Source organism: Vombatus ursinus, unplaced genomic scaffold, assembly GCF_900497805.2.
Source record: "Vombatus ursinus unplaced genomic scaffold, bare-nosed wombat genome assembly UNPS02014799.1, whole genome shotgun sequence".
NCBI lineage: Eukaryota > Metazoa > Chordata > Mammalia > Diprotodontia > Vombatidae > Vombatus > Vombatus ursinus.
In genome coordinates, this window is record NW_020954577.1 from 44377298 (window position 1) to 44403364 (window position 26067).

The 26067-nt window shown below is 48.3% G+C and overlaps 1 protein-coding gene across 1 annotated transcript in view; it reads right to left on the minus strand.

The window, feature by feature from the left end:
- The window catches only part of OSBPL10 (oxysterol binding protein like 10), a 256026-nt gene that overhangs the window by 20690 nt on the left and 209269 nt on the right, over positions 1–26067 (minus strand). The window contains exons 8-10 of the mRNA XM_027871943.1: positions 19995–20014; positions 14153–14276; positions 3563–4031 (exon numbers count right to left, since the gene is read on the minus strand). Of these exons, the coding sequence (XP_027727744.1) occupies positions 3563–4031; positions 14153–14276; positions 19995–20014 (613 nt within the window). The remainder of the gene's footprint in view (positions 1–3562; positions 4032–14152; positions 14277–19994; positions 20015–26067) is intronic.

A 26067-nucleotide genomic window follows, 5' to 3' on the forward strand; every position in this document is an offset into this window, starting at 1 on the left:
ACGATTATTATTATTATTATTATTATTATTATTGTTATTGTGGTGGTGATTGTTAACCTTGGAGAGAAAAAAGGGACAGTGGACAAGCAATACAGACCAGCCATCCTCACTCCACTATCACATTGGTTATTCAAACCACGAAGGTCTGATGGAAAGGATTGTTACCAGTTAGCCCCTCTAAAAAGTGGGCTTCGTTCCCCAGGAGTCCAAGCCTTTACAGAGTGTCTGGGAGGTTAATGGCGCAGTTATTACTCTATATGGGTTTTGTAATGGCTCGGGGCCTCTGTGAATCCTTTTTCATCTGCTTAAAAAGATGGGATGAAAAATCATGCTGCTAGCAAATGTTCACCACTGTCAGAATACCTGAAATAAAATCTATGTCTGGGATCACTGGGATTCTCCACAAAGAGACTGGAAGTCCCAACAGGTAGGGCCTGGGAGGGACCAACTTTCCCTGATCAAAGGTCTGCTAGAAAAGGGGGTCCACTAAAGTGCTCATAAGAATCCATGCAGGCCGTATACTGACTTAGATAATGTTAATATGTGGATTCCTATGTTCTACTGAATTTTTATTTGTTTCGTTAACTATTTCCCAATTACATTTAAATCTGGTTTGGGTACACTCAGGAGTGTTGCAGGCCACAATGTGGCCCACCAGCCATGTATCTGACACGTCTACCTTGGACCACCAAGGACTGGATCTATGGGACGAAATAAAGGCTGTCCTATACTTGTTTTGCATTGCTCCCTTGAATGCTCATGAAGGAGCTGGGTGCCTTTGCTATCCACATTTGGAGAAACCTAACTCTGAGGAATAGCTCAGCTTTACTGTGGAGATCCAGGAGGGGGGTGGAATGAGCTGGCCGTCGTCCTCCGGAGCACAAAGCTTTGGGGATCAGAGGGATGAAAACCAACTTATTCTGTTCTCTGACCTTTTCAGAGCATCTCAGAGATGGGTGCAATGGGACAGGCAGTCAACCTGCAGCAGAAAAATTAGTACACAATCCTTATGAGTGACTGTGTATAAAAAAAATATCACCCTGGGGTCGACTGGGGGAGGAGCCTCCAAACTTAGCCAGGCTAGGCCTGAGACAATGGAAATACAGTCAGTCCATCACCAAGGTCTTCCTCGAAGGCCTTCTGAGCTTGCACTCTGTTTGCAGAGCCCTGGAGGGTCCAGGGTCAGCCACACCACAAGCAGACCTCCCAAGAGGGCCGTTATCCTGTCTGACTGGATTGTTTGTTTGTTTGTTTGTTTGTTTGTTTTTTAACCTAAATGCTTCAAGGAAAAGGAAAAAGGACCAGGACATTATTGCTCCACTACGACTTCTCCGGGGTTCTGTGTACCCCAGGGATGACCTCCCACCAGGTCGGGAATCCCACCCCTGAAACCTCATCGAACCATAACTGTGATAGCCTTCTCCAGATCAATAAGCACACAGACACAGAGCATCTGTGATGTCAGCGCTAGAAACTTCTGGCATGGGAATGCCTTCCACCAAAGCAGCGTGAAATCTATCTACATTTTCATGGATAAATGCAGGAGGCAGGGAGGGGCAGCGCAGTGGACAACGGAATGAGAGTTGGAGTACCTGGATTAAGTCCCAACTCGGTCATTTCTGTATGTCGTGTGTGACCTTGGGCAAATGACTTAAGCTCCCTGGGACTCAGTTTCCCCAGAGATAAAAGGAAGAGGTTGGGCCAGACGACCTTGGGTTCCCTTCCAGTCTCTAAATCTAATTCTAGACTTGCCACGGGGTCATTAGACATCACAGGCAAAACCGGACCCAGATCTCCCTATGTGCTGGGCATACAGTAAGCGCTTCATAAATGCTTATCAATCACGATTTCATTCATTCACTCCTGACTCCACACCTGCATTCTATCTGCCAATAATCCCCAGCACGCAAGATTTACTCCAGCTTTCCACGACCATGAAATGAGCCTCGTTGGAGGTCTTTACCAATCCAGGGTCCATGCCCTTGTCAGGGAATGTCTGTTATCTGTGGCCAAATCCATTTCTAGAAAGAGCAAACATCCCTGCTTCCAGAGCCACAGAAGAGATGCGCCGCAGGACCAGAGAAGAGCCAACATAGTGATCTCGATTCTCGAAACACAGAAACCCTCAGAGTCTGACTTTGATTTGGCCTTTGCTGATTCACCATGCCCGTATTCCGGATGTGCCCTGCATTTGCTCATCTGCTCCCCCTAGAATGAAAGCCGTTTTATACCTGTGTCTAGGAATCCTCAGTGCCTAGCACTGTGCCGGGCTCATAGCAAGCACTGACAAACGCTCACAGCCCGCATTTTTGACCTGGGGTATACCGGACTGTTCTGTCCTCCTCTTTCAGTTACAAACAGGAGAATGATGGGAAGATGTTCAGTCCCACATTGAGCGTGTGAGGACACTGGTGGGAGAGACGCTGGAAATGGGAGAGAATTTGGTCTGGACTTCAATTCCATAAAGCCAACTCTGGTGAACAGAACCAGGGTGTTGGTGATTAGTATACAGGAGCAGCATGTCGCAGGGAAGATGGCCCAGGCTCGAGCCCAAGGCCCCTGGTTCAAATCCCAGCTCTAACACCACCCGGGTGACCCTGGGGAAGTTACCTAACCTCTCTGGTAAAAATCAACATGCCTTGGCAACACCTGGGGTCTGGGGTATGAGAAGGAAGAGCCGAGGAAGTCAGCAAGGCTGCCAGCCTGGGAGACAGGGCGGAGGAGAGGGCCCTCTCCAGCAGCAGGGAAGGAAGGAGGGTTGGGGGGGGGGGAAGGGGACAAGTTCTGTTTTGGAGTGGGGAGATTTCTGAAAGTTGGAGATGGTCAGCAGAGAGGTCGAGGCTGGATAAACACACCTGCGAATCATGAGCGCAGAGATGATACGTGAATCCACAGAGAGAAGAAGTAGAGAAAGGGGGCTGGACAGCGCCCTGTGGTCAGGGGCTGGAGGGCCCTGGAGGAGGATCCCCCCCGAGGCAGTTCAGAAGGAGCAGTCAGATGCGGGGAGGACTGGAGGAGGACCAGGGGTCCCCAAGACCTACTGATGGCTCAAAGGATGAGGACTGAGGAAAGGCCATGGGATCTGGCAGTAACTTTGGGCAAGTGACAATCTCCTTGGGCCTCAGTTTCCTTATATGTAAAAAGAGGGGGTGAGAGTAGAGAATCTCCAAGGTCCCCTTCCTGCTTTCAACTTAGGAACCTGTTTCAAATCTTCCTCTCACATTTACTCTCCATACGACCCTGGGCAAGTCACTTAACTCTCTGGGCGTCTGTTTCCTCAGCTGCCTTTTCCTCAGTCATAGACTGACGACGATCCTATGGTCTTAGTGTCTTGCTCATCATCACCCAGAAAGTATGGACAATTGGGGATGCTCCTGACACTGAGTCTGACACTTTTCCTTGACCCTGCATTCTCCTTACCATAAGGTATATTTCAAAGACAAAGCCTTTTTAAAAAGGAAAGGAAAGGGGAAAAATGCACATTTTTGGCCCTGATTTCAGTGGGCTATGAAACCCTTTGCACTTGGGTTCTACACACCCCTCCCCCAGCCCTGTTTCTTACCTTCCCCCACCAAGGACACCCCTATGGACATTCCCATGAATTTGCTCTTGGTCCACACGTAGGTGTTCACAAACATTCCCTTCTCCTTGCACTCGCAGTAAAAGCACGACACCGGTGGGTGGTGGGACACCTGCTCGGCCACAAAGGTCAGTTTGTACCGTCCCGACCGGGGCTCACTGGCCTCCTGGGCCTTGGCCTTCCGCTTTCTTGGCAAAGGCTTGACGCGGTCCTTGGGGATGTCCCAGGAGCAGTGAAACGTCTCGCCCAGGATGGGGTTGTACGGCTTCTTGGCCACCGCGCCCTTGCGGCCCTCGCGGAAAGACGTCAGGTAGTACTCCACGAAGGAGATGGCTCTGTCGGCCGGGGTGGCCCCGGAGCCGATGGACAGCAGCATGTCTGGGTGGGCCATGAAGTTGGCAAACATCTCCAGGAGGGACCTTTTCTCCAAGATGAAGGTGGGGAGCGCAACCTGTGTCAGAAGCAGACAGGGAATTAGCACAGGCAGCCTGGCCAGGCTCTCAAAGCACCTACAGATGTGACCCCCTTGAACCTCGAAGCAACTCAGCGATGGCACTGCCCATACCGTTATCCCCACTTTGCAGATGAGGAAACTGAAGCAGAGGGGTGCTGTGACTACCAAGGAAAGTCCAGCCTCCTCATCTTATAGACGAGGAAACTGAGGCAGAGGGGTGCTGTGACTCCCAAGGAAAGTCCAGCCTCCCCATCTTATAGACGAGGAAACTGAGGCAGAGGGGTGCTGTGACTCCCAAGGAAAGTCCAGCCTCCCCATCTGACATAGGAGGAAACTGAGGCTCCAAGATCTTGCCCAACACTGGGCAGATCACAGAACTCTGCAATGAGAAATGGAAGGAAACCTAGAACCTGTTGAGTTACAAGATCATGGACCTATCTCCAAAAGGAACCTCAGAGCTCAGTAAGCCCAACCTCCCCACCTTACAGAGGAGGAAAGCTACTTGTCTAAGGTCAGGGGCAGAATTTGAACCCAGATCCTCTGACCTCTTCCTGGGCTTTTTCTACGACTCCACACACACGGTCTCTCCCTCTATTTCTTTCCTTCCCTTGTCCAGACAATCTTCTCTCCCCCCAAATGTCATTTCTCTGAACACACAAGCTTCTCTTGCCCCCTGCCCCGACCCAAGCCTCTATTATTTATAGACGTGAAGACGGGGGGAAAACCAGCAAAAGGGAGCAAGTTGTTGCCTCTTTCCTAATATCAGTTACAAGTTGATGGATCGCAAAGTGTCACCAACACCAGAAACCCTGATCTTCTTCAGGAGGCTCCAGAGAATGAAGCGTGAGCTCACACCTGGGGAGCCCCAGCTGTCACAGCATCCCTGGGGAGAGGTGCTGTAGTGCAGGGGGCAGGGACGCCCCTCGATTCCATTCAGCCAATATATGTGTGACATCTCAGAAGCGCTCAACACCAGGGTTATCGATGGCATGGTCCCTGCCTGTGGGAGTTCCCATTCCCAGCCCCCTAGGCTGGGATTTTATCTGCTTTATCAGGTCAGATGATGTCATGGTCCCCACCCCATCCACCTGGTCCCAAAGAACGAAAACAACATAGGAATGAACGGGCACTGATCCTAGCTTGTCAGGGACGTCATACTCTGTTTGATCACCACGACCTTAAACGTTTGTCATAATGGAGAAATCGCAGTGTTTCAGGGCAGGAACTGTGATTCCTCATTTAAGGACCGGATGCCTCTCTTCTCATACCATTAAGGTTCCTTTGTAGTTGCAACGCTCATGGCAAGCTCAACCTTGCTTTAAAAAATTCTCTCCCATCTTAGGGTGCTTCTATCCCCCCAGCAGCTGCCTGCTGATCCGTCTCAGCACTCCTGGCAATCCGCCAAAGTGTAAGGAATGACATTTATTCCATAAGGCACAAACTGCACTCTCTCTCTCCCCGCCACTAAACATAGCGTATGACACACAGTCAGCGCTCAATAAATGCTCGTTGACCCGACTTCATCTATACTGGCATTCTTCTGAGTCTGGAGTCTGACTCAGGACCGTCAAGAGTTAAAGGAGAAATTCTGGCCATCAGCAAACTCAGCGGTGTCTTTGTTCTCCTTTTGCTAATGCCGTATTTCTGGAGTCTTGAGGTCCCTCATCTAATGGGCTGTGGCTTCCTCTGGGAAGGAGGGGGAGGACAGCAGTCCCTGGACTCAGCACTGTAGAGACTCATGTGTCACAGAGTCCAGCTCAGGCCGGGAGCCTGGGCCTAATAAATCCCCAAGACCAGCCGCGGCGAGGGTCAGACCCTTTTCCCCTCTATTTGCTCCAAGCTTTGTCTCTTTGCTCGGGGAAGGGGATAATGCCAGGACTAAGGAGGCACTGGGCCAGTGGTCTTGGCTCTGGTCAGACCACATCTGGAACACGGCGCTGGCTTCTGGGGGCTACATTTCAAGGTCATTACTAAGCTAGGAGACACAGGCTCAAAGATCCTACGGCACGGGTCTCACAGGTAACAAACACCTGGTTTCGCCATCAATCACTGCTCTAGAACCACCTTGAAAATGGAAAAAAAAAACCACAATGAAGCATCACCAACACAGGGCAGAGACAGGATCTTTCGTGTAGAAAAAGGGAAACCTGGAAAGCCGCTTCTGGTGCACCACCCACACAAGCTGACGTGACTCTGAAGGCAGTTAGCTGCCCCCTCAGGAGGGAAGGTCCAACCTGAGAGGCCTTGGACCCGCCTGGGGCAGTATCCTGCCACCTCTTCCTCTAGCCCGTCCAAGGCCTCAGCCAGCTACAAAAAAAGGGGTCCATCAACACACCCCTTTAAAATAAGCAAATTTTGGGGCAGCTAGGTGACACACCGACTCTAGAGTCAGGAGGACCTGAGTTCAAATCAAGCCTCAGACACTTGACACTTACTAGCTGTATGACCCTGGGCAAGTCACTTAACCCTGACTGCCTCCCCCAAATGAATGAATGAATAAATGAATGAATGAATGAATGAATGAATAAGGTACATGGATCATCCTTTCTTTCCTAGGGTAACTGCTCATTCACCACAAAAACATCGTTTAGAAGAGCATTTGCTACTTAATGGTGGGAAACTACATGTGTAGAAGAGACCAATCAACTCTCCCCAATAAATTTTAAGAAAAATCCCAGTCACAAAACAGTACTTTGTTGTTTAGTTGTTTTTCAGTTGTATTTGACCCTTCATGGCCCCATTTGGGTCTTGGCAAAGACACTGGAGTGGTTTGCCCTTTCCTTCTCCAGCTCATTTTACCAGATAAGGAAATTGAGGCAAACAGGGTTAGGTGATTTGCCCAGGGTCACATAGCTAGTAAGTGTCTGAAGTCAAATTTGAATTCAGGTCTTCCTGATTCCAGGCCAGGCACTTTCTCCACTGTACCACCTAGCTGCCCCCAACAAAATAGCACTACTTTACCCCTAAATGACTATTCTAGGGGCACATGAAATTAGTAAAAATCACAATGTTTCTTAGTATTCATGACCAAATTCCATTATGGGCAGCTGGGTTGCACAGGAGAGAGAAGTCTGGGCCTGGAGACAGGAAGATCTGAGTTCAAATCCAGCCTCAGACACTTAGTAACTTACTAACTTAGATACTTACCAACACAGTGACCCTTGGGCAAGTCACTTAAATCTCTATTTGCCTCAGTTTTCTCAACCAGAAAATGGGGGATAACAATAGCTCGTATCTCCCAAGGTTGTGGTGAGAATAAAATGAGATAATATTTTTTAAAGCATTTAGTATAGTGCTTGGCACACATCAGGCACTATATAAATGCTAATTATTATTGTTGTTGTATTTCCTTAAGTCCTATCTTGGAATGACAAAAAAGGTTTTTTCTTTAAAAATTAGAAGACATAAGAGGGGCAGCTAGGTGGTGCAGTGGATAGAGCACCAGCCCTGGAGTCAGGAGGACCTGAGTTCAAATCTGGCCTCAGACACTTGATATTTACTAGCTGTGTGACCTTGGGCAAGTCACTTAACCCCACTGCCTAGCCAAAAAAAAAATTAGAAGACATACCATAATCGTGCAGAGATGGAAATAAGGTCAAATCCCAGGCTTTATAGATGATTGCTCAGATAAAAGAGTATCACCTCCCTTTCATATTGTAACAAATCTCTAACAAATCCTTATTAATCAGTGGTTGGCCCCAGATTTTCCTTCATTTTTCAGCATGTGGGGGAAAGGTGAAAGAATACTAGATTTGAAGTCAGAGGATGTTAGTTCAAATCTCAGCCCGGCTACTTATTAATTTTTTCATCTCTGAAGTAAGGGGATTGGATTAGGTAATCTAAAGGTCCCTTCGGCTTCAAATTTTCTTGTAGCCAATAATTTATAAAACTTGGAGGGTGGCCAGTGACTCACTGAAGAGGCTGCACCGGCCGGCACTGGCCCCAGGGCCTTTATCAGGCCAGGGGGAGCACCTGAGGCCCCCTTGCGCACTTCGCTTTGGCCTTTTCGCCACCTGTCACCATGGCCCATCATGGATCTCTCAGTCACCATCCCCGGGCCTACTCTTCCCATCCGCGTCCCCACCACCTGCCAAACGTTTGTCATCACTAGGTTTGCCAACCTCGCGCTGACCCGCTCGGTGCTTGGTGCTATGTGAATGGTCGCTCTCATCATCACCGTCGTTACGACGACTTTGCAGCCTGTGACCTGCCATAGTGAGTATCTCGGGGAGTTCACTGATGCTCCTGACTATGACAGGCTTCACAGAATCTGGTACTTTCTCTGTTTCAGGGAAACAGTCTGACCTCGATTCTTTGGCACACATTGATTTATTTAGAGGCTCAAAGAATCCAAGGGGACCCTCAGAGATCTCCAGCCCAGACCTCTCCCCCCAATGCCTTGATGCCTTCAAAAAGTTAAATAACAACTATTTACAAAGTGCTAAAAGAGAGACGAATCTATTTAACATGTGTACAGAGAATGAGAACACAGATCAATAATGATGATAATAACTGCTAGTGGTTACAGTGCTTTGTTTGTGAAGCGCTCTGTATATCTTATCTCATTGGATTCTCACAACTCTGGGAGGTAAGTGCTGTTATTATCCCCATTTTATGGTTGACAAAACTGACGCAGATAGAGGTAAAGTGACTTGTCCAGGGTCACATAGCTAGTAAATGTCTGAGGCTGCATTTGAACTCTGGCCTTCCTGACTTCAGGCCCAGCGCTCTGTGCTAAGCCTAACCCTGACCCTGTCGAATGAGGATAGGATGAATGCTTATGAGAAGACAAAGTGCTTTGAGATCAGATGACAGGGAGAGCGGGGAAGTCGCCAACAGAAAGTGCCAAGTGGCCCTTTTCATCTACTAATCAAGGAATGCTTATTAAAATCTACTCTGCCCCAGGTGCTAGGCCAGGTGCCCCGGATTCAGATACAAAACGTCCAGCTGACTGATCCCCGAGGACTCGCCAGAGGGGAAGTGGGACGTGACAGAGCAAGCTCTGGATCTGGGGGGAGGAAGAGTGGGGATGGCAGCCCACCCCCTCCTCTTACCTGGTATTCAGCTCCTCCATCTGTAAAATGGGATCATGACTACAGCACCTGCTTCAGAGAGTTTGCATTTGAATGGGTGCTTCCCAACTCTGAGAGCCGCTAGAAATGTTAGCTAGCGTCAATTACCCAAGATCGGCGTCCTCCCGCTTCTCCTAGCTCCATCACAGAGAGCTCGGGCGGAACACGTCTCAGCCTTCTTCCGCGGAGGGCCCTTCAGGTCCCAGAAGACATCCTGGGGGTGTCTGCCTCTAAGTCCCTCAGGCAAGTAAAATCCCACGGCAAGAGGAGCTAACTCGGCCCTTCCTTTTTCTTCCTTCCTCCTCTTCTTCCTTCCTTTCTTTTTTTCCTTTTTTCTTTCTTTCCTCCTCTCTTTCCTTTTTCTTTCTTTCTTCCTTCCTACCTTCCCATTCTTTCTTTCTTCCTTTTTCTCTTGCTTTTTCTTCCTTTTTCTTTTTTTCTTCTTTTCTCCTTTCCTTTCTTCCATTTCATTTTTGCAAAACGGCTCTTCCTGGTCCCTTCTGAGGTTTTCTTGGGCTTTATTATCACTCCTTTTACCAGTGCTTTGTAAGTATTAAGTCACTTCATCCTCTGCTTCCTGGGCATCAGGGCCCGGAACGCCAGGGCCAGTGGGCGGGGGGCCTGGGGCAGGGGCAGGCACCAATAGGACTGTCTGCCTGAGACCTGGCGCATGAGTAATAAGGCAGCTGTTGAGACGGACGGTGTCAGCACAGGTCAACACCACTAGATCAGTTTTATTGGGCTATCAATAACACTGGCCTTTTCTCCCATTAAAAGAATTAACAGAACCAACCTCAACCTTTCCAGAGGAGACGAGAGGGGCCTTTGCCAGAGACCGACCCTAAATCCCGTCGATCAACAGGACGGTCGCTGGCTCAGTAGGCAAAGATCAGCGCCATGAGAGGGATGGCTGCCCGGCCAGAGACATTACAGGGGATGGGGGAGAGCCAGGAGGCAGCTGCAGCGATCGCTCTGGAGGGGATGAGGACCAACGTTCATACGAAGTTATGAAGATCAAATGATATTGTATTTGTAAAGACTTAGCACAGCACCTGGTACATAGTAGGTGTTTAACAAATGCTTTAAACATAATGCTCTGAGGTTCACAAGACACTTTCTGTATTATCTCAGTTGATGGTCACCACGGCCCTGTGAGGCAGGTACCATTATGATGCTTCATGTAAGAAGGTGGCTAGAGGGTGTGACGGATGGAGCTTTGGTCCTGGAGTCTGGAAGACTGGAGGTCAAATCTGGCCTCAGATACTGAGCTGTGTGACCCTGGACAAGTCCCTTAACTCGTGTGCCTCAGTTTCCTCAACTGTACAGTGGGAATAATAACAACATCAACTTTCCCGGGTGGTTGTGAGGATCAAATAAAATAATATTTGTAAAGCACTTAGCAGAGTGTCTGGCACATAGTAGGTGCTATACAAACATTAGCTATCATCATCATGATTTATTATTGTTACTATTATTTTAAAGATGAAGAAGCTAAGGCTGAGGGCAGTTAAGTGACTTGTCCAGGGTCACACATCTTTTAAGTGTCTGAGGCAGGGTTCAAACTGAGGTCTTCCCGACTCCAAATCTAGCACTCTTGCCACCATACTACAAATCCCTCCTCTGCCCGAATGTCACAGTGTCACTCCTTTGATGAAACGGGTACCATGCAGCTGTCTCCGTTTGGGAAATCCAAACTTACCCAATTGACAAAGCACTTGGCACAGTACCTGGCACACAGCAGGCACTTAATAAATGTTTACTGAATAGCAGTGAGGGGAGGGGGCTTCCCACTGCAGAGTCACAAGCACCTGGGGGCCACCTTGCCTGGTCCGAGCAGCTGCTCCCCCAGCTCATGCTCGAAGGCCTCCAGTGAGGGACCCCCCACACAAGGGGGTCCGATCCACTTTCCTGGGGCTCTGACTCGGTAAGTTACTCTTTCCATAGGCTTTCAGGGGCCGCTCTGCCACCTCCTCCCATCGACTCGTCCCTCGTCCTCTGGGACCAGGCTAATCCCTCCTTCACGGGGAGGCCTTTCAAACACTCCAGACCAATTTCATGTCCTCCTCCAGTCCTCTCCGGGCTCGGCACCCCCAGCTCCTTCCAGCACCCTCCCGTGCTGTGATGGAGGGGACCACGGTGGTTCTCTGGTTCAGCCTCCCCCCCACCCCCCGGGGGCTCACCCCGTGCAGGGCCGCCACCAGCTTCGGAGGCAGCCAGGTCCCTTCTGGGACCCGGTGACTGGGAGAAAGTTCCTCATACAGGGCGGAAAGGTCTGTGTCTGCAGCTCGTTCACTGGTCTGTGTTCCACCTTCAGACACCAAACAGGTCAGAGGCAATGGGGTCTCCTGGAAAATACGCCATCCCCAGACCCAGAAGAGTCGAAGGTCCTAGGTTCAAATTCTGTCTCTGACACTCCTTGCCTTAGGCAACCCCGGGCCTCGGTTTCCTTGTGCGCCAAATGAAGGGCTTGGACCATGTTCAGCATCCACGCAGCAGGCGTTTAGCCAAACTCTGAAGACTTCACCTGTTCATGCCCAGGTCATCCTGGGGCCTCTCTGTCTTCACGGGTGGCTGCCTCGGTTGCCCATCACATCTAGGCTTGGGAGGTAACCACACTTCCCTTCACTACCTGGACTCCCCTCACACACGCCCCCTGAGCCCCGCCTGCCTGCCTCTTTCCAGTGCATTAATTAATTAAACCAATTAAACATAATTAAGCTGGCATCACCATTCCTGGAAAGGGCACGCTGATCGATTCTCAGTCAGCTCCCGTCACCAACTCTGTAAATCTCCAAACCATTTCCAGTCCATCTACAACTCTCAAGAGCCGTTGTCTCCCTGTGTTTGGATAGAAGCTTCCTGAGGGCCAAGACCGCCTTTACCTGTGAGTTTGCATCTCCCTAGGTTGCCCCCTCCCAGACCCAACTTAGCACACAGTAGGTGCTTTAAAAATGACACATCATCCCTGGTCTTTATAGACTCCCCCTGGGCATGGAAGGCCTGGCAACCTTCATCCCAGGCATACTTCATTGTAGGCACAGAGAAAACCATTCCTCCAGCTTGCCAGTCACATCCACGCCCTGGGCTGGGGGCAAGGCAAGGCCTAGGGGGTCTGCTTCACAGAGAGAAGCCTACTTAGCATCCCTCCTCCCTGGGCCTCCCCACCAAACTGCCGAGAGATTGACTGGCCCAAGAAGGAAAGGGGAAAAACAAAAAATTAAGGGGAAAAAACAGCCTCCCCCCCCAAAATCTATAGATTTAATGTATTTGCTTCGGGAAATAACACCGCACTATGTGAGCCACTACTCACGCAGCAGATTGATAAATCAACAGGTCCCTAAAACTCATCCTCGACAACATCCCTCACGAGAGACCAGAGATTCTGACCAAGATGCGACTCTCCAGGGGCGTCTCGGCCAGGTACTGAGCACCTGAGCCTTCGCTAATTAGAGAATTCAGTCCCACACACCCGTGGGAGGGAGGACCTCTGTCCTTTTCCCTTTAAACTCAGAGAAGACAGACAAAGGGGCATATACACAGGCATACATATACACGTCTACAATGTATAGGAATGTGACCAGGGCTCGAGTCCGGTGCAGACTGACCTCTCAATGCTTGGCCCCCCGACCAAGGGGCAGTGCTGGTTCAAGGCTGGGAGCCAGACCATGGCAGATCTCTCTTCTCCCAAACCCTTCGAAGCTCTGAATGTTAATCTCCACCGATAAAATAAGATCTTATGCATCTTATACAGTTTTCCTCAACTGTAAAATGGGAATAATAATGGCATCTACCTCGAAGGGTTGCTGTGAGGATCGAATAAGACAATAACTGCAAAGCAGTAAGCACAGTGCCTGACACATAGTAGGTGCTATATAAACATTAGCTATCATCATCATGTGTGTTCTCAGTTTCCTCAACTATAAAACAAATTATAACAGCACCTAACCTTTGCAGGGCTGTTGTGAGGATCAAATAATGATTGCAAAGTAAGCACAGTGCCCGGCACATAGCAAGTGCTATATAAATGTTAGCTATCACCACCACATGCTTCCTCAGTTTCCTCATCTGTAAAATGGGAATGATGACAGCACCTACCTCACGGGGGTTGCTGTGAGGATGAAAGGAGACAGTATTTGTAAAAGCACTTAGCCCAGTGCCTGGCCCACAGTAGGCACTTCATCAATCCTCCTTCCCTTCCCCTGCCCTTCCCCCCTCCACCACACCGTGCTACCACTAGACTGCTGAAGCCTGGTCATCCCCCTTTCTCTTCCAAGTCTCAGGAAGCCCAGGATGGCTTTGAGCTGTAGGTCGACTCATGAGCACTTATGATTACAGGGCACTGAGCTGCGCTCTGGGGATACCAAAGACACATAGAGTGTGGATGGTGCCTGCCCTTAAGGCACTTACAATCTAGTCGGGAGAAAGCAGACAAATGAAAAAAGCAATCAACAATGCAAGGTAACACAGGTCAAATGCTGCACGGAGGAGAGGGAGAGCGTGAGCCACAGAGGGCTGGAGGAGACGGGCAGCGCACGAGGGATGCCCGAGGGCCGGCGTCATGCTCCAGATGGGACTGGAAGGATGAGCGCTCTAGAGAGGGAAAGCCATTCCATGCAGGAGAAACAGAAGCCGAGACACAGAGAACTAGGGACCTGCGGGGCTGGAACACAGGACTCAGGAGGAGCCAGCGTGCTGCCGTGAATCCCTCGCGTTCAGAGCAAGGAGGGGCCGTAGCGATCGCCCTGTCCTACCCGTCCATTGGACTGATGAGAAAACTGAACCCCCAAGAGAGGAGATGATCGGCCCGATGCTTCGGCTGAGCTTCTGAGAATGGGCAAGTCTCACCTCCCAACTTTGCAACTGAGAAGTTACACCTGGAAGTGAACACTCCGGCCTCCCGCTGAGCACCTCCTCTGTTTGGGGACTCAGCCTTTCAGGGGTGAAGCCCGGTCCTCTTCAGCCTCCCTCTCCAAACCTACCCTCCACCCCCAGACTGGCCCACACGGAAAGGAAGCCCGCTCCGGGAGACTGGGGATGGCGACGTACCTTGGTGAGGTCCATTCCAAAGCGGAGCTGTGAGATCAGGTGGATGACGACATTGTGGTGGTCCTCCGGCTGTCCTGGCATATCCTCCCCATTTTCATCACTATCAGTTTCCTCCTCATTTATCCTAATTTCTTGCAAAGTTGTTCCCTGGAACAGAAACACCAACAAATTCTACCACCAGGACAAGAAGGCTGAACCAAGATGGTGGGTAGAGGGGCAGGGTGTTCCACGTGGGGATACACACCACATTCCTCACCGGCTGAGCCTAGAGCTGGGTCCCCCTGGGGCATGAAGCTCTTCTGTCAGTACAGCGTAGCACAAAGATGACAGGAATCAGAGGGGCCCAGCTTTGCCATCCCGGTGGCCTTGGAAAGTCACTTTCCCTCTGTGGGACTCAACTTCCTCTTCTGTAAAAAGGAGGGGTTAGAGCAGGCGGCCACTAAAGGCCCTTCCACCTCTAGACATATGGTCCTCTGTATATGACATGTTAAAAAAAAAAAACATAATGAGAGCATCACTGTCTAAATTCCCCTTTGCTGTCTCCATTAACACCTCATCTATTCCTCCGAGAAAACAAAAAAACCTACTTATGGTCAGTTTTCATGATCTTGAACATTCTGTTATATATGTGACCTAAAACTTAAAAAAAATTAGGCATTAAGGAGTATTCACTCGACACTCAAGGTCCCACTCTTAGCCCACCCCTAACATGATGGGGGACCTCCTTGTGACAATCTTACTGGAGGACACCCCGAGCTGCCCAGGGTGAATTAAATGAGATTCTGTGCCACTGGAGGGAATATCCCAGCCCCTCGGATGACCTTGAGTACCAGGTATTCAGTAAGCAGGACAACATTGAGAGAGAGCACATGTGAGTGATAAGATCCCTTCAAATGAGGGGCCACTTTCAAAGCATTCACAGGGTACGGCTGGATGTCCTGGACAGGCACCAGACACAACCCCTCACTCTGGGGCGAAGAGACCTCCCAATGACTGGAGCATCTCTAGGCACACCCGTCTACAGCAACATGGCGGTGATGGGAAAAGGTCATTGCTTCACAGTTCATCAACCCAGAGATGCTCTCTTGGTTAAGGGAGGAGCTTCAACATTGGAGAGGAGAAAAAATCACACCCAAGTGTTTCAGTCACGGCAGGGCGAATTCCAGCGAGCAAGCCCAGCTTTCCTGGACTCTCTGTGTTGCAAGCCTCCCACTTCGTTGTCGTGGCTCAAAAGATGGGAAAACTGAGTTTGCAGACCAATGGGCAGAGCAAACATGAAGCCAAGAATGCCATGACAAGGAAGTCTCTAGCTGAAGACCACCAGGAGTTGGGCCTACAGCCAGGACAACACTGCGCCGTGTTGTGGGTTCAGAAGCTCAAGTCGTACCACATGCATGGACCCTGGTACTGCAAGCAGTGGAAAACAGCCCTGGACTTCATGTCAGAGGACCCAGGTTCAAATCCCTACAGGGTCACTTGTGTACTCCAAGGCCCCTTCCAAATCCATGTGCTTTGTATCAACTGTGTATGCATCTTCATACACATAATACACACACACACACACACACACACATAAATGTGCTTGTCTCCCCCACTAGAATGTAAGCTCTCTGAGGGCAGGGTTTATTTCACTTTTTCTTTGTATCCTCACACAATGTCTGGCACTTAGTAGGTGCTTAATAAATGTGTATTGATTGATCTATTCCTGCCTCTTAGCAAAGTAAGTGTTTTTGTTGTTGTTCAATTGTGTTCAACTCTTCACGACCCCATTTGGGGTTTTCTTGGAAGAGAGACTGGAGTGGTTTGCCATTTCCTTCTCCAGCTTATTTTACAGATGAGGAAACCGAGGCAGACAGGGTTAAGTGACTTGGTGAGGGTCACACAGCTAGGAAGTGTCTGAGGCTGGATTTGAACTCAGGTCTTCCTGACTTCAGACTCAGCACTCTGTACTGACCCAAGATAATTTTAGCAAAGAAATAATTTTAATCATTTCCAATGATCTACAACCAGTCCGTGGAGGTGACTCTTTAGTCAGCTCAACAAATACTTACCACCTATCACCTGCACACTACACTGATGGGGATCCAAAGGGAAACATGTCATAGGACTTGCCCTCAAAAGCTTACAGTCATGTAGGGCCGTAGTGTTGAACTCAAATAGAAACAAGGCCACTAAATCATGCATAAGGATCCCTGCAGGCCTCATATTGTCTTAAAAAAACCACATACTAACATTATGTTCTATTATATTTTGGTGGACAGTGAGGTGGTGCAGTGGATAGCGGTTGGGTCTGGAGTCAGGAAGACCCGAGTTCAAATCTGGCCTGAGACACTTACTAGTGTAACCCTGGCCAAGTCATTCCACCTTGTTTGCCTCAGTTTCCTCATCTGTAAAATGAGCCGCAGAAGGAAATGGCCAACCACTCCAGTCTCTCTGCCAAGAAAACCCCAGATGGGGTCATGAAGAGTCAGACATGAATAAATGACAACAACAAATTATATTTTTATTTATTTTGTATTTCAATATTTCCCAATTACGCCTTAATCTGGTTCTGCCCAGCTTGAAAGTATTGGGGGTGGGGGGGGGGGAAAGGAGTTAGCCCACCACCAAGCGTCTGACACCTCTGATGCAGGAGAATAAGATATAAACACAAATGACTCTGATACAATCTAGAATGTGCTAGATTTGAAGAAATCCCGGGAGAATGTACTAGGTGCAAAAGAGAAGTCAAGACAAGAGATAAGCCACGGCATAAGAGATCCTGGGAGCTTGAGGGCCGAGGGACCTGCAGGGAGCCTCCTCTGAGGGTGAGCTCATCGTTCACGGAACACCCCCTCTGAGCTCACAGCTCCTGGGGAGACAGTTTTAGAGTTCTGCAAAAATGCGTGCAAAATAAATTACAAACAACCGGAGGCTGCCAACACGTCAGATTTTATTGGAGTCATTTCATCAAGCGGCAGACAGTTCCTTTGGACACCATGCGAGATCCCTGTGGCTGTCCATGCTTGGACTCTAGAGGAGAGAGAAGCGCTCACACAACGCTGTCTCCCCTCCCTTACCTCGGAACAGTCTCTGGAAACTTAAGGGAGGTAATCCTTTCCTTCCCCTAATCAAGCTCCATTCCCCCATACAAAACCCCCAAGCTTAATTTACTTCCATCACTCACAAACAATGTGGTTATACAGTGGTCAGAACACAGGCAATCATCTGTCTTAATGCATATATTTCCATTGACTTCAACAAGGACTTATTACGCTTCTACAAAACACTCGACTTGGTGCTAGAAGCTGGAGATACAGAGATGAGAACCATGCAGACCCCCCTTTGAGAGAGCTTATGATCTACTGGGGGTTGGGAGGGGGGAGAGAGGAAATTGGAACAAACACACAGCTAAGTAGGGTACGAGGGGATAGGGGAGGGACGGCAGCCAAGCTGAGCTTAGATAAAGTGATAGAGAAAGGCTGGAGAAGGTGACCCCTTCAGGGCCGGGCCCCCACGGCAAGGTCCAGCCCTAAGACTGACCAGCTTTCTGACCCTCACACCCAGATTGTCCTGTACAGACCCACAGGAAGGAGAAAGATCATCCGACCAGAAAGAGAGGACCTGGGCATGACCTGTGTGTCTTTAAGCAAGGAGCCTCACTTCATGGGGCCTCAGTTTCCTCTTCAGTAAAATGAGGGGGCTGAGGACTGAGCCCCCTCTAAGGTCCCTTCCAGCTCTGTATCCTATGATTCTGTCTGAAAACAGCCAAGGGAAGCTTCCTTTAGTAGGTTCATAGCACCACAGGAACAAAAGCTGTGAGGGACCTTAGGGAAAGCATTTATTTTACAGATTAGGAAACTGAGTCCAATAGAAGTAAAATGACCTGTTCAAGATTCTATGGATAATAAGTAACCGAAGCAACATTTGGATCCATCTTCTGCCTCCAGAGCCAATGTCCTTCCTAGTATGCCACACTCCAGTGACCGAGCAATGCCTTATACAATCCTAGTGCACACAAGACTGGAGACAGGAAATAGAACCCTTGCGCGATGCTGAAATCCAACACTGGGGAGCTCACAGAAGAAGGGGAGTAGGGAGAGACTCCAGTCAGTTCAGTCTCTACAGAAGCTCTGAGATCCCTGATATCACACTGGTTTTTACTACCACAATGTCAGTCTTGCTAGAAAGCACTCCCAGAATTGAATGGCTAAAGTTAAAGTTCTATACTAAACACTGAAAAAAATCTTTACTCCCACCCCCCATCCTCTAACCCGATTTATTTTTGCCCCTTCTCACCCCATTCTCTATTCCCAGCAGCTCTTCTAATTTCAGAAGCATTTGAAAGAAGAGATTGAAATTCATTTCCTATGAGTCTATAGTTTTCCTTCTTAATCAGGGGACCCTGAGACCAACAAGTATCAAAGGAAATATGTCCTAACTGAAGCCTCCCTTGACCCTACTATCCCCACTGCTCTCTTCCCTTTCTTAGCCAAATGCCTGAAGAAAAGCCATCTACATTTACTACCTCCACTTCCTTTACTCTCACTCCTCTAAGCTTGGAGAGCATCCCTACTTATCTCTGCTTCTGGGGGAAAAAAGTGTGTTGTAAAAAGAAGAGATATCAATTAACCTTTTAAAAACAGGCACTACTACTACCGTTCTCTGAAGAAGAACTCAGCAGATTGGTAGGTGATTGTCTGTACTATAAGCATTTTCCCAAACCCAGAGGTAGTGACCAAAATATTCACCCACTTAGCGAGCATTTATTAAACACCGAGTATGTGCCAGCCACATAGGTGATATTACTATGAAGTAGGGGCTACTATTGTCTCCATTTTACAGAGGGGTAGTAAGACATTAGGATAGGAGGGTGGATCAGAAAAGAACCTGAAGGGAGCTAGGGATTCTGAGGCATGAAAGGGAGAGGGAGAGAATTTCAGGTATGAGGGACAGACTATGCAAAGACACAGAGATGGAAAAATGGCACATCGTAAGAAGGAACAAAAGAAAGTAGGCCTGGAAAGGCAGGACGAAGCCCCTTTGGGAAGGGCTTTCAAAGCCAAACAGAGAATTTGGGTTTCATCCAAGAGGTGGCCACTGGAGCTTTCTAAGTACACACATCTTTATTTTTGTTCCCCATAAGAAAGGCATTTTCTACCCAGGGCTAGGCTCCTACCCCAAAAAGACACAAAAGGGAATGCTTTTTAAGAACTCCCAGACGACAAAGTTACTCAATTTTAAGCACAAAGCATTTCCACCTCAGAAGAGAAAAACAAAGGATGAGTTCAAGCCAACCTGCTCAAAGACGTCAGGGTTTTCCAGACAATATTGCCTTCTGATGACCCTTTTCCTGAGGATGCCCACTTCTAATTGGTCTAGATTAGCTAGCAGGCTGGGAGAACCTTCCTTTCCTCTCTCTCTGATAAGCTCTGCATGACCAGTGTTTACAATCCACATGCAACCTGCTTCCTCCCACTGTCTCGCTCATTCAAAAACTAAACACAATTTGTCTTTGATTCCATCAAGAGAGAAGCCTTCCAGAGAACAGCCAAGTAAACACATTAATTTTAATACCAACCTCCCAGTTCTTCCCACTTTGAATCAACACCATGTGCTTGTATGTTCACATAATTATTCCCCAACATTCTGGCTCCCACAGAGAAGGAAAGCAGCTGAAAATCCCCTGCGGCAAAACCAGTCCATCTTCACCAACATCGGGGGGTCGTCCGTTAGAAGTGTCCTGTTTTCAGCTCCATTCCCCAAAACAAAATTCAACCAGCACTGTTTCCAGTGGCCTTGAAAGACCAGGCAATACATTTAAGCCCAAAGCTCTCCCAACTGGTTTGCTTATTTTGTTCACAGAACAACACTGGACCCAGCCTCTGCTTGAAGACCCACAGCAAAGAGGGACCACCCCCCCCCATCCTGAGACAGCCCAGTTGCTTCTGGAGAGCCCTCATTCAGGGTGAAGCTGTTTTTTTGTTGTTGTTTTTTTGCCATCAAGCCTCAATTTGCCCCTAACTTTTAACAGGTATGCCCTGTTCTGCCCTCTGGGACCACACTAAGCAAAAATCTGTCTTCTATTTGAAGTCTCTGCAGAGACTTAAAGAGGGCAGTCACATCTCACCTGAACCCAGTACTCACAAACATGTCTTCTCTTCTCCAGCTCAACAGCCCTACCAGGCTCTTCTGCTCTCCAGATCACCAATGTCCTCAGACTCCTAGTCCATTACAATGGAAACTCCTTGAGGGCTGGCACTTTTTTTTTTTTTGCCTTTCTTTAGATCACCAGCTCTTACTTAGCAGTTCCTGGCACACAGCAGGCACTTAATAAATGCTTGATGACTGACTCAATAAAATGTGGCACCCACACCCAACCATAATACTCCAGGTACAGTCTGGACCAGGTCCCAAAACAGGACCATCAAATCCTTGGCCCTGGATGCTATGCTTCTCTTAATGAAGTCTTAATTCGATCTGCCTCCTTGGCTGACATACACCATCCTTGACTTGTATTCAGTGTGCCGTCCACTGAAAGCCCCAGATCTCTTTATGGTGAATTATTCTCTAGACAAACTGCTGCCATCTTGGATTTGTGAAGCCAGTATTTATGAACCCAAACATTCAGACTTTACGTTCATCCCTATCGTTGAAGCAAAAAGAACTTTGCATTTAGATTACAATCATATTCATTAGAGGCACACGGTGTCATATAAAACCAAACCACGCTGTACAGAGAGAGTAGGCTCCAGGTCAGCCAGTGACCCCGGGCCATCAGAAAGAGCTCTGGGTAATGGACGCCATCAGGCAGCGTAGGGGGTCCTACATTCTCCAGAGTCCTTTAGGGAGCTGTTTTTGGCTTAACAGCCGCATGACAAATGTGACCCATCAGGATTGTTTATCCCAAGGAATCAAACTCAAAGTTAACAAGACAGCATATAAATTCAAGGATACTCCAACATGAGACCTTACCAGTCGTAAATCTTCCAACAAACAACTTTAGGGTCTTGTTACCTTTTCAGAACAGAAGGCCTTTGGGTTCCTGTTCACCTCTCCCTTACCAGGACATATACAGAGGCCCGATTACAGTCTGGGGCCCTAACTTCTCAGCTTCTTTCTATTATTACAATTTGTCTTATTAGATTTAGCCCAAGTGGTGACCTGTAATGCAAAAGGCCTCTATCACTGAGCATCTTTGTGATTCCTCCCTCTAAGCTTTTTGCCATCCAAAGACCCAATAAATATACCATCCAAGCTTCAGTCAGCAAACATTTACAAAAATAATAACAATGGGCCTTTAGGGCTTTTAACGTTGGCAAAGCATCCTAGATACCTTTTCTCATTTGACACAATCAGCAATCCTGTAAGATAAAGACAAGAGGTTTTAATCTAGATTTTTCAGATTTGCAAAATGCGGGTCAGAGGGGTTAAAATCACCTTCCCATCATCACAAAAGTAGCTTGAAACTCTCCTGACCCCAAATCCACTTCACTCTCCATGTTGCCCCTCCATGTTCCTATGGAGCAAGGGACCATGCTAGATAAAGAAGTAAGTTGTTCCCTGCCCTCAGGGGGCTTATCCACATAGCATGTACACATTCCCTACCCAAATCCCAGTATTTATGCATTTACTGACTCAAAAAGGCAGCATGAAGTTGGTTCTAGGCTTGGTCATTCCCACTTACTAATAGCGACCCTGCTCCATCTCTCAACCTCCCTGTGCTTTAGGCAATGGACTAGGACTTAACTAAGCCATCACGTAAACAGGTGGGGGGAGTCTCCCTACGATGACAAAATCACAGAACTTTAGCATTCAAAAGTACTAGTGTATCAATGTGGAAGTAAGGCCCTCCTTAAATGCTTGCTGATGGACTGATTTATCTACAAGGCAATTTCCTACCAGTCAATTCATGACTGGGCAGGGGAGGAGGGAGAGGGACTGCCTTCTTTATAAGCATCCTCTACAGCAGACTGAAACCTGTTAGAGAGGGCTTATGAGACAGACCATCTGGCCTGGAAGCCTTGGCTTGCATTTCTGAGGTAGGCTGAGGAGGAGCAACCTTGCTTCCCTCTGGGATAGGGCTATGGAAGCTCGTTTCAGATAAAGAAAGTGTATCATCTTGAACCCTAGAGGGTTCCCCCTCCCCCAGATTTGTGGAGGACTGTTCAGTCCACAGCAAAATATCAGTAAAAGGGACAGTACATACGTGCACACACATCTTAGTGTGGTTAGAAATCTGAGTAGCCTGAATAACTGCACTAAGAATACTGGGGATACCCTAAATATACAAAATTGGGCAGCATGGTACAATGGAAGCAACACTGAATTTGGCATCAGAAGATCTGGGTTCAAATCCTGCCTCTGCCACTTGCTACCTACCTGTGTGACTTTGGGCAAGTCTCTTCAGCTCTCTAGGCCTCAATGTCCTCATCTGTAAAATGAGAAGGCCAGACAAGATGGCTCTTCCTGGCTCTGAATCTGTGCTCCTAAGGTAATTTGGGGAAGGCCCTGCCATTATACTAATACTGACTCATCTGCTGGTTCTCTCAATGGTTAGCAGGGAGCCCCCCTTCTAGAGCTGAGCATCTCCACTTGGGTGCCCCTCTCATCTCTGGCCTCCATACATTCCAGTGACATCCTGCTCCTGAGAAAATGGGGAAGCGGTAATTATAGTAGTGGGCCTTTTCTTATTCCCACTGGTTTGTCTTCTTTAAACCCAGATGACCTCCTCTAATCCTCACCACAACCCTGTGAGGGAGATGCTATCATGTCTCCATTTTACAGGAAGCGTTACAGTGAACAGAGTGCTCGACCCGGAGTCAGGAAGAGCAAAGTTCAAATCTTGCCTCAGACGCTTACCTAGCTGCGGTGACCATGGGCAAGTCACTTAACCTCTGCCTGCCTCAGCTTCCTCAACTATAAAATAGGAATAATAATAGTACCTACTTCTTAGGGCTGCTAGGAGGACCAAATGAGATAATATATGTAAGGTGCTTGGCAAACTTTAAAGCGCTATGTAAATGTTAATTATAATTATTATTACAGATGAGGAAACACTCTTGACATTTCGCTTTCTAGTCACATTATCCCCTGGATAAGAGTTTTTCCAGTGGTCCGAGGTCATGAAAAACATTACAGTCATTGTAGCTGCAACCTTAACAGGAGCATAGGACAGAAAGTTAATTTATTTCGGTTTAATAAGTATTTATCAAGTCCCTATGTGCCAAGTTCTGTGTTCAGCATCTGGGGCTTAATACGGTGCCGGGCATACAGAAGGTGATTAATAAATTCTTGACTTAACTCGACAAGGTGCTGAAGTACAGAAATAAAAACAGAACCGTCCCTGCCCTCAAGAAGCCTATGTTCACCGGGGGGGGGAGGGGGTGCTACAAATGTCCAGATAAGTAGATAGGAAGTAGATACAAAGTACTTCCAACAAGAGAGAGGTCAGACAACTGGTAGGATGAGAAAGTCTTTATGAACAAGGCTCCAGTTCCCAAATATCTGGCTGCCAGTTTGCGAGGGCATCTATTTTAAAATGACCTCAATTCAGCATATGAACTGGGGAGTTAGTGGAGTTCCTGTGTTTTGAATGATTAAAAGCAGTAAAATGCCCTTAGTCATTTTGAAACATAGAAAGACCAAAACTAAACACAAAAAACTCCAGGAAAGCTTTAAAACAACATCCCACATACTGACCACAGGATCAGTGGGAAAGCACTACAAAGCAAGGTCCGCGAGGGCTCAGGTGCCACGGACTCTGTCCCTCGGCTTCTCACTCACTGTATGTCACCTTGGTTATATCCTCAAACTTCTTGCTAGAGATTTCCTCAGCTTTAAAACCCAGCCAAGCAACAAACTGTTTCTGCAGAAACATGGCGATAGATGAAACGACGTTATTGGGGGCAGAATCCTTAGGGGAAAATGCGTCCCAAGAAAATGGCTGAATAATGACATTACAGCGGGGTCATGCCTGTAAAGATACAGCTACAGTCTCCCTATTCACAAGAATGTGTGTGACCTCCTTTGCACATCACCGGCATTTGCCTACGTGCCCTGACCTGTCCCATCAGCCTCAGCTGTGATGAAGGCTGACAATAAGCCAGGGAGGGTATCATTATGCCCGACGGAAAGGTCACCGGGCTCTAGGCTCAGCCCTCTCGCCTCCGATACTCTACCTGTGTGACTGTAGGGCAGGTCATCTAACTGTCACGGGCCAGGCTGCTCACATGGGAAAGGAGTGGCTTGGACGGGCCGGCCACTGAGGTTGCGGGAAAGCCTCCAGGCGGTGGCCTGGGAAGCAGGAGACCCGAGCCCGTGAGCCTGCCAGCTCCATCACTGAGGACCTTCTCAGGGAAGCCCCTCCACCTGGCTGGGTCTCAGTTGCCTCATCTAAAATGAAAGGATGGGAAAAGATCCTCTCCAGTTCTTGAACCCTACAATTCTACTGAAAGGGGCCCCGAGGGCCGCTTACTCCAACCTCCTCATCACAGAGATAATGAAACTCAGGCCCAGAGAGGTTGAGACTTATTTGTTCCAGGTCACACAGCCAGAAAGTGTCAGAGGTGGATCTGAATCCGGGTCTTCTGCTTCCAAACCCAGTGTACTTCCCAGGACACCAGATTGTCTTTTTTTTCTTTTCTTTTTTTTTGGCTAAGCAATCGGAGTTAAGTGACTTGCCCAAGGTCACACAGCCAGTTAAATGTCAAGTGTCTGAGGTCATATTTGAACTCAGGTCCTCCTGACTCCAAGGCCGGAGCTCTATCCACTGCGCCACCTAGCTGCCCCCATTTTGTCTTTACTCTGCTAGCTGGCAATGAGAGATATTAACATTCAGAGCTAAGTTACAGTAGATCAACTTATTTATTAGGTGGTTGTTTAGCTTTTTCAATCAGCTCCAACTTTTCATGATCCCACTGGGCAAAGATCCTGGAGTGGTTTGCCTTCTCCAACCCATTTTATAGATGAAGAAACTGAGGCAAACAGACCTAAGTGACTTGCCCAGGGTCATAGCTAGTAAGTGTCTGAGGCTAGATTTGAACTCAGGTCTTCCTGACTCCAGGCCTGCCACTCTATACCCACTGTGCCACCTTGCTCCCTCTATTTCATTTATTAGGTTTACAGGAAATTCAAAAGTTTTCTCTGCAAAGTCTAGAGAAACCAGAACATTTTTTTTCCCAGAATTCCAGTCGTCTTTTTTCTTGGCTGAAAGTTTATATTAATTCTTTGATACATATTTAAAATTACGGGCAAAGCCACAATTCTAATCAGTTTATTCAAGATGCACATGTGCATTTTGCCGCCACACTCAAGTCTGAAACAAGATTGTGAAACAGTTTCTCTTTCCCTCCCCGGGGGCTGCAGTATTCCACATCACTCTTGGCTGTCTGGACTAGTCCCACCCCACTGGGGAACCTGTCACACCTGCCCTCCCCGGGCTCCAAAGCAACCTCTCCTTCCTCCCACTGGGTCAAGACTTCCTCTCCTGGGTGAATGCCCTGCTCTCCACCAGCTACCAGGGACAGAGGAAGGAGCTCCTGTGGGGTTAAAAGCTGAGCATCTAACACACCACTGAGCTCAGCAGCATTTCTATTTTAAAAGGGGAGCTAGCCAAAGGAATTAATTTCAAGAGGTGAAATTTCAGACAAGGTTACAGGAAATTTCAGACAAGGTTAACAAAGTTACAGGAAGCTCTCCAAGTCCTTACTCGGGACTCCAGCACAAGCCTAGGAGAAAGAGCCACAGAACACACGGGGGCGTGGGGGGGGGCTTTCTCCTGGCAGCTGCCACATCATTTCCACAGCTGGGCACTTCCCCGGCAAGCTGGAGCCTTGCCCCAGAGCGGAGGTGGTCTGGGTCTGGCAAAAGAATACAGGTACTGAGTGACATGATGAAAGGACGCCAGTTGTCCCTTTCATCTCGATGTCCTAGAG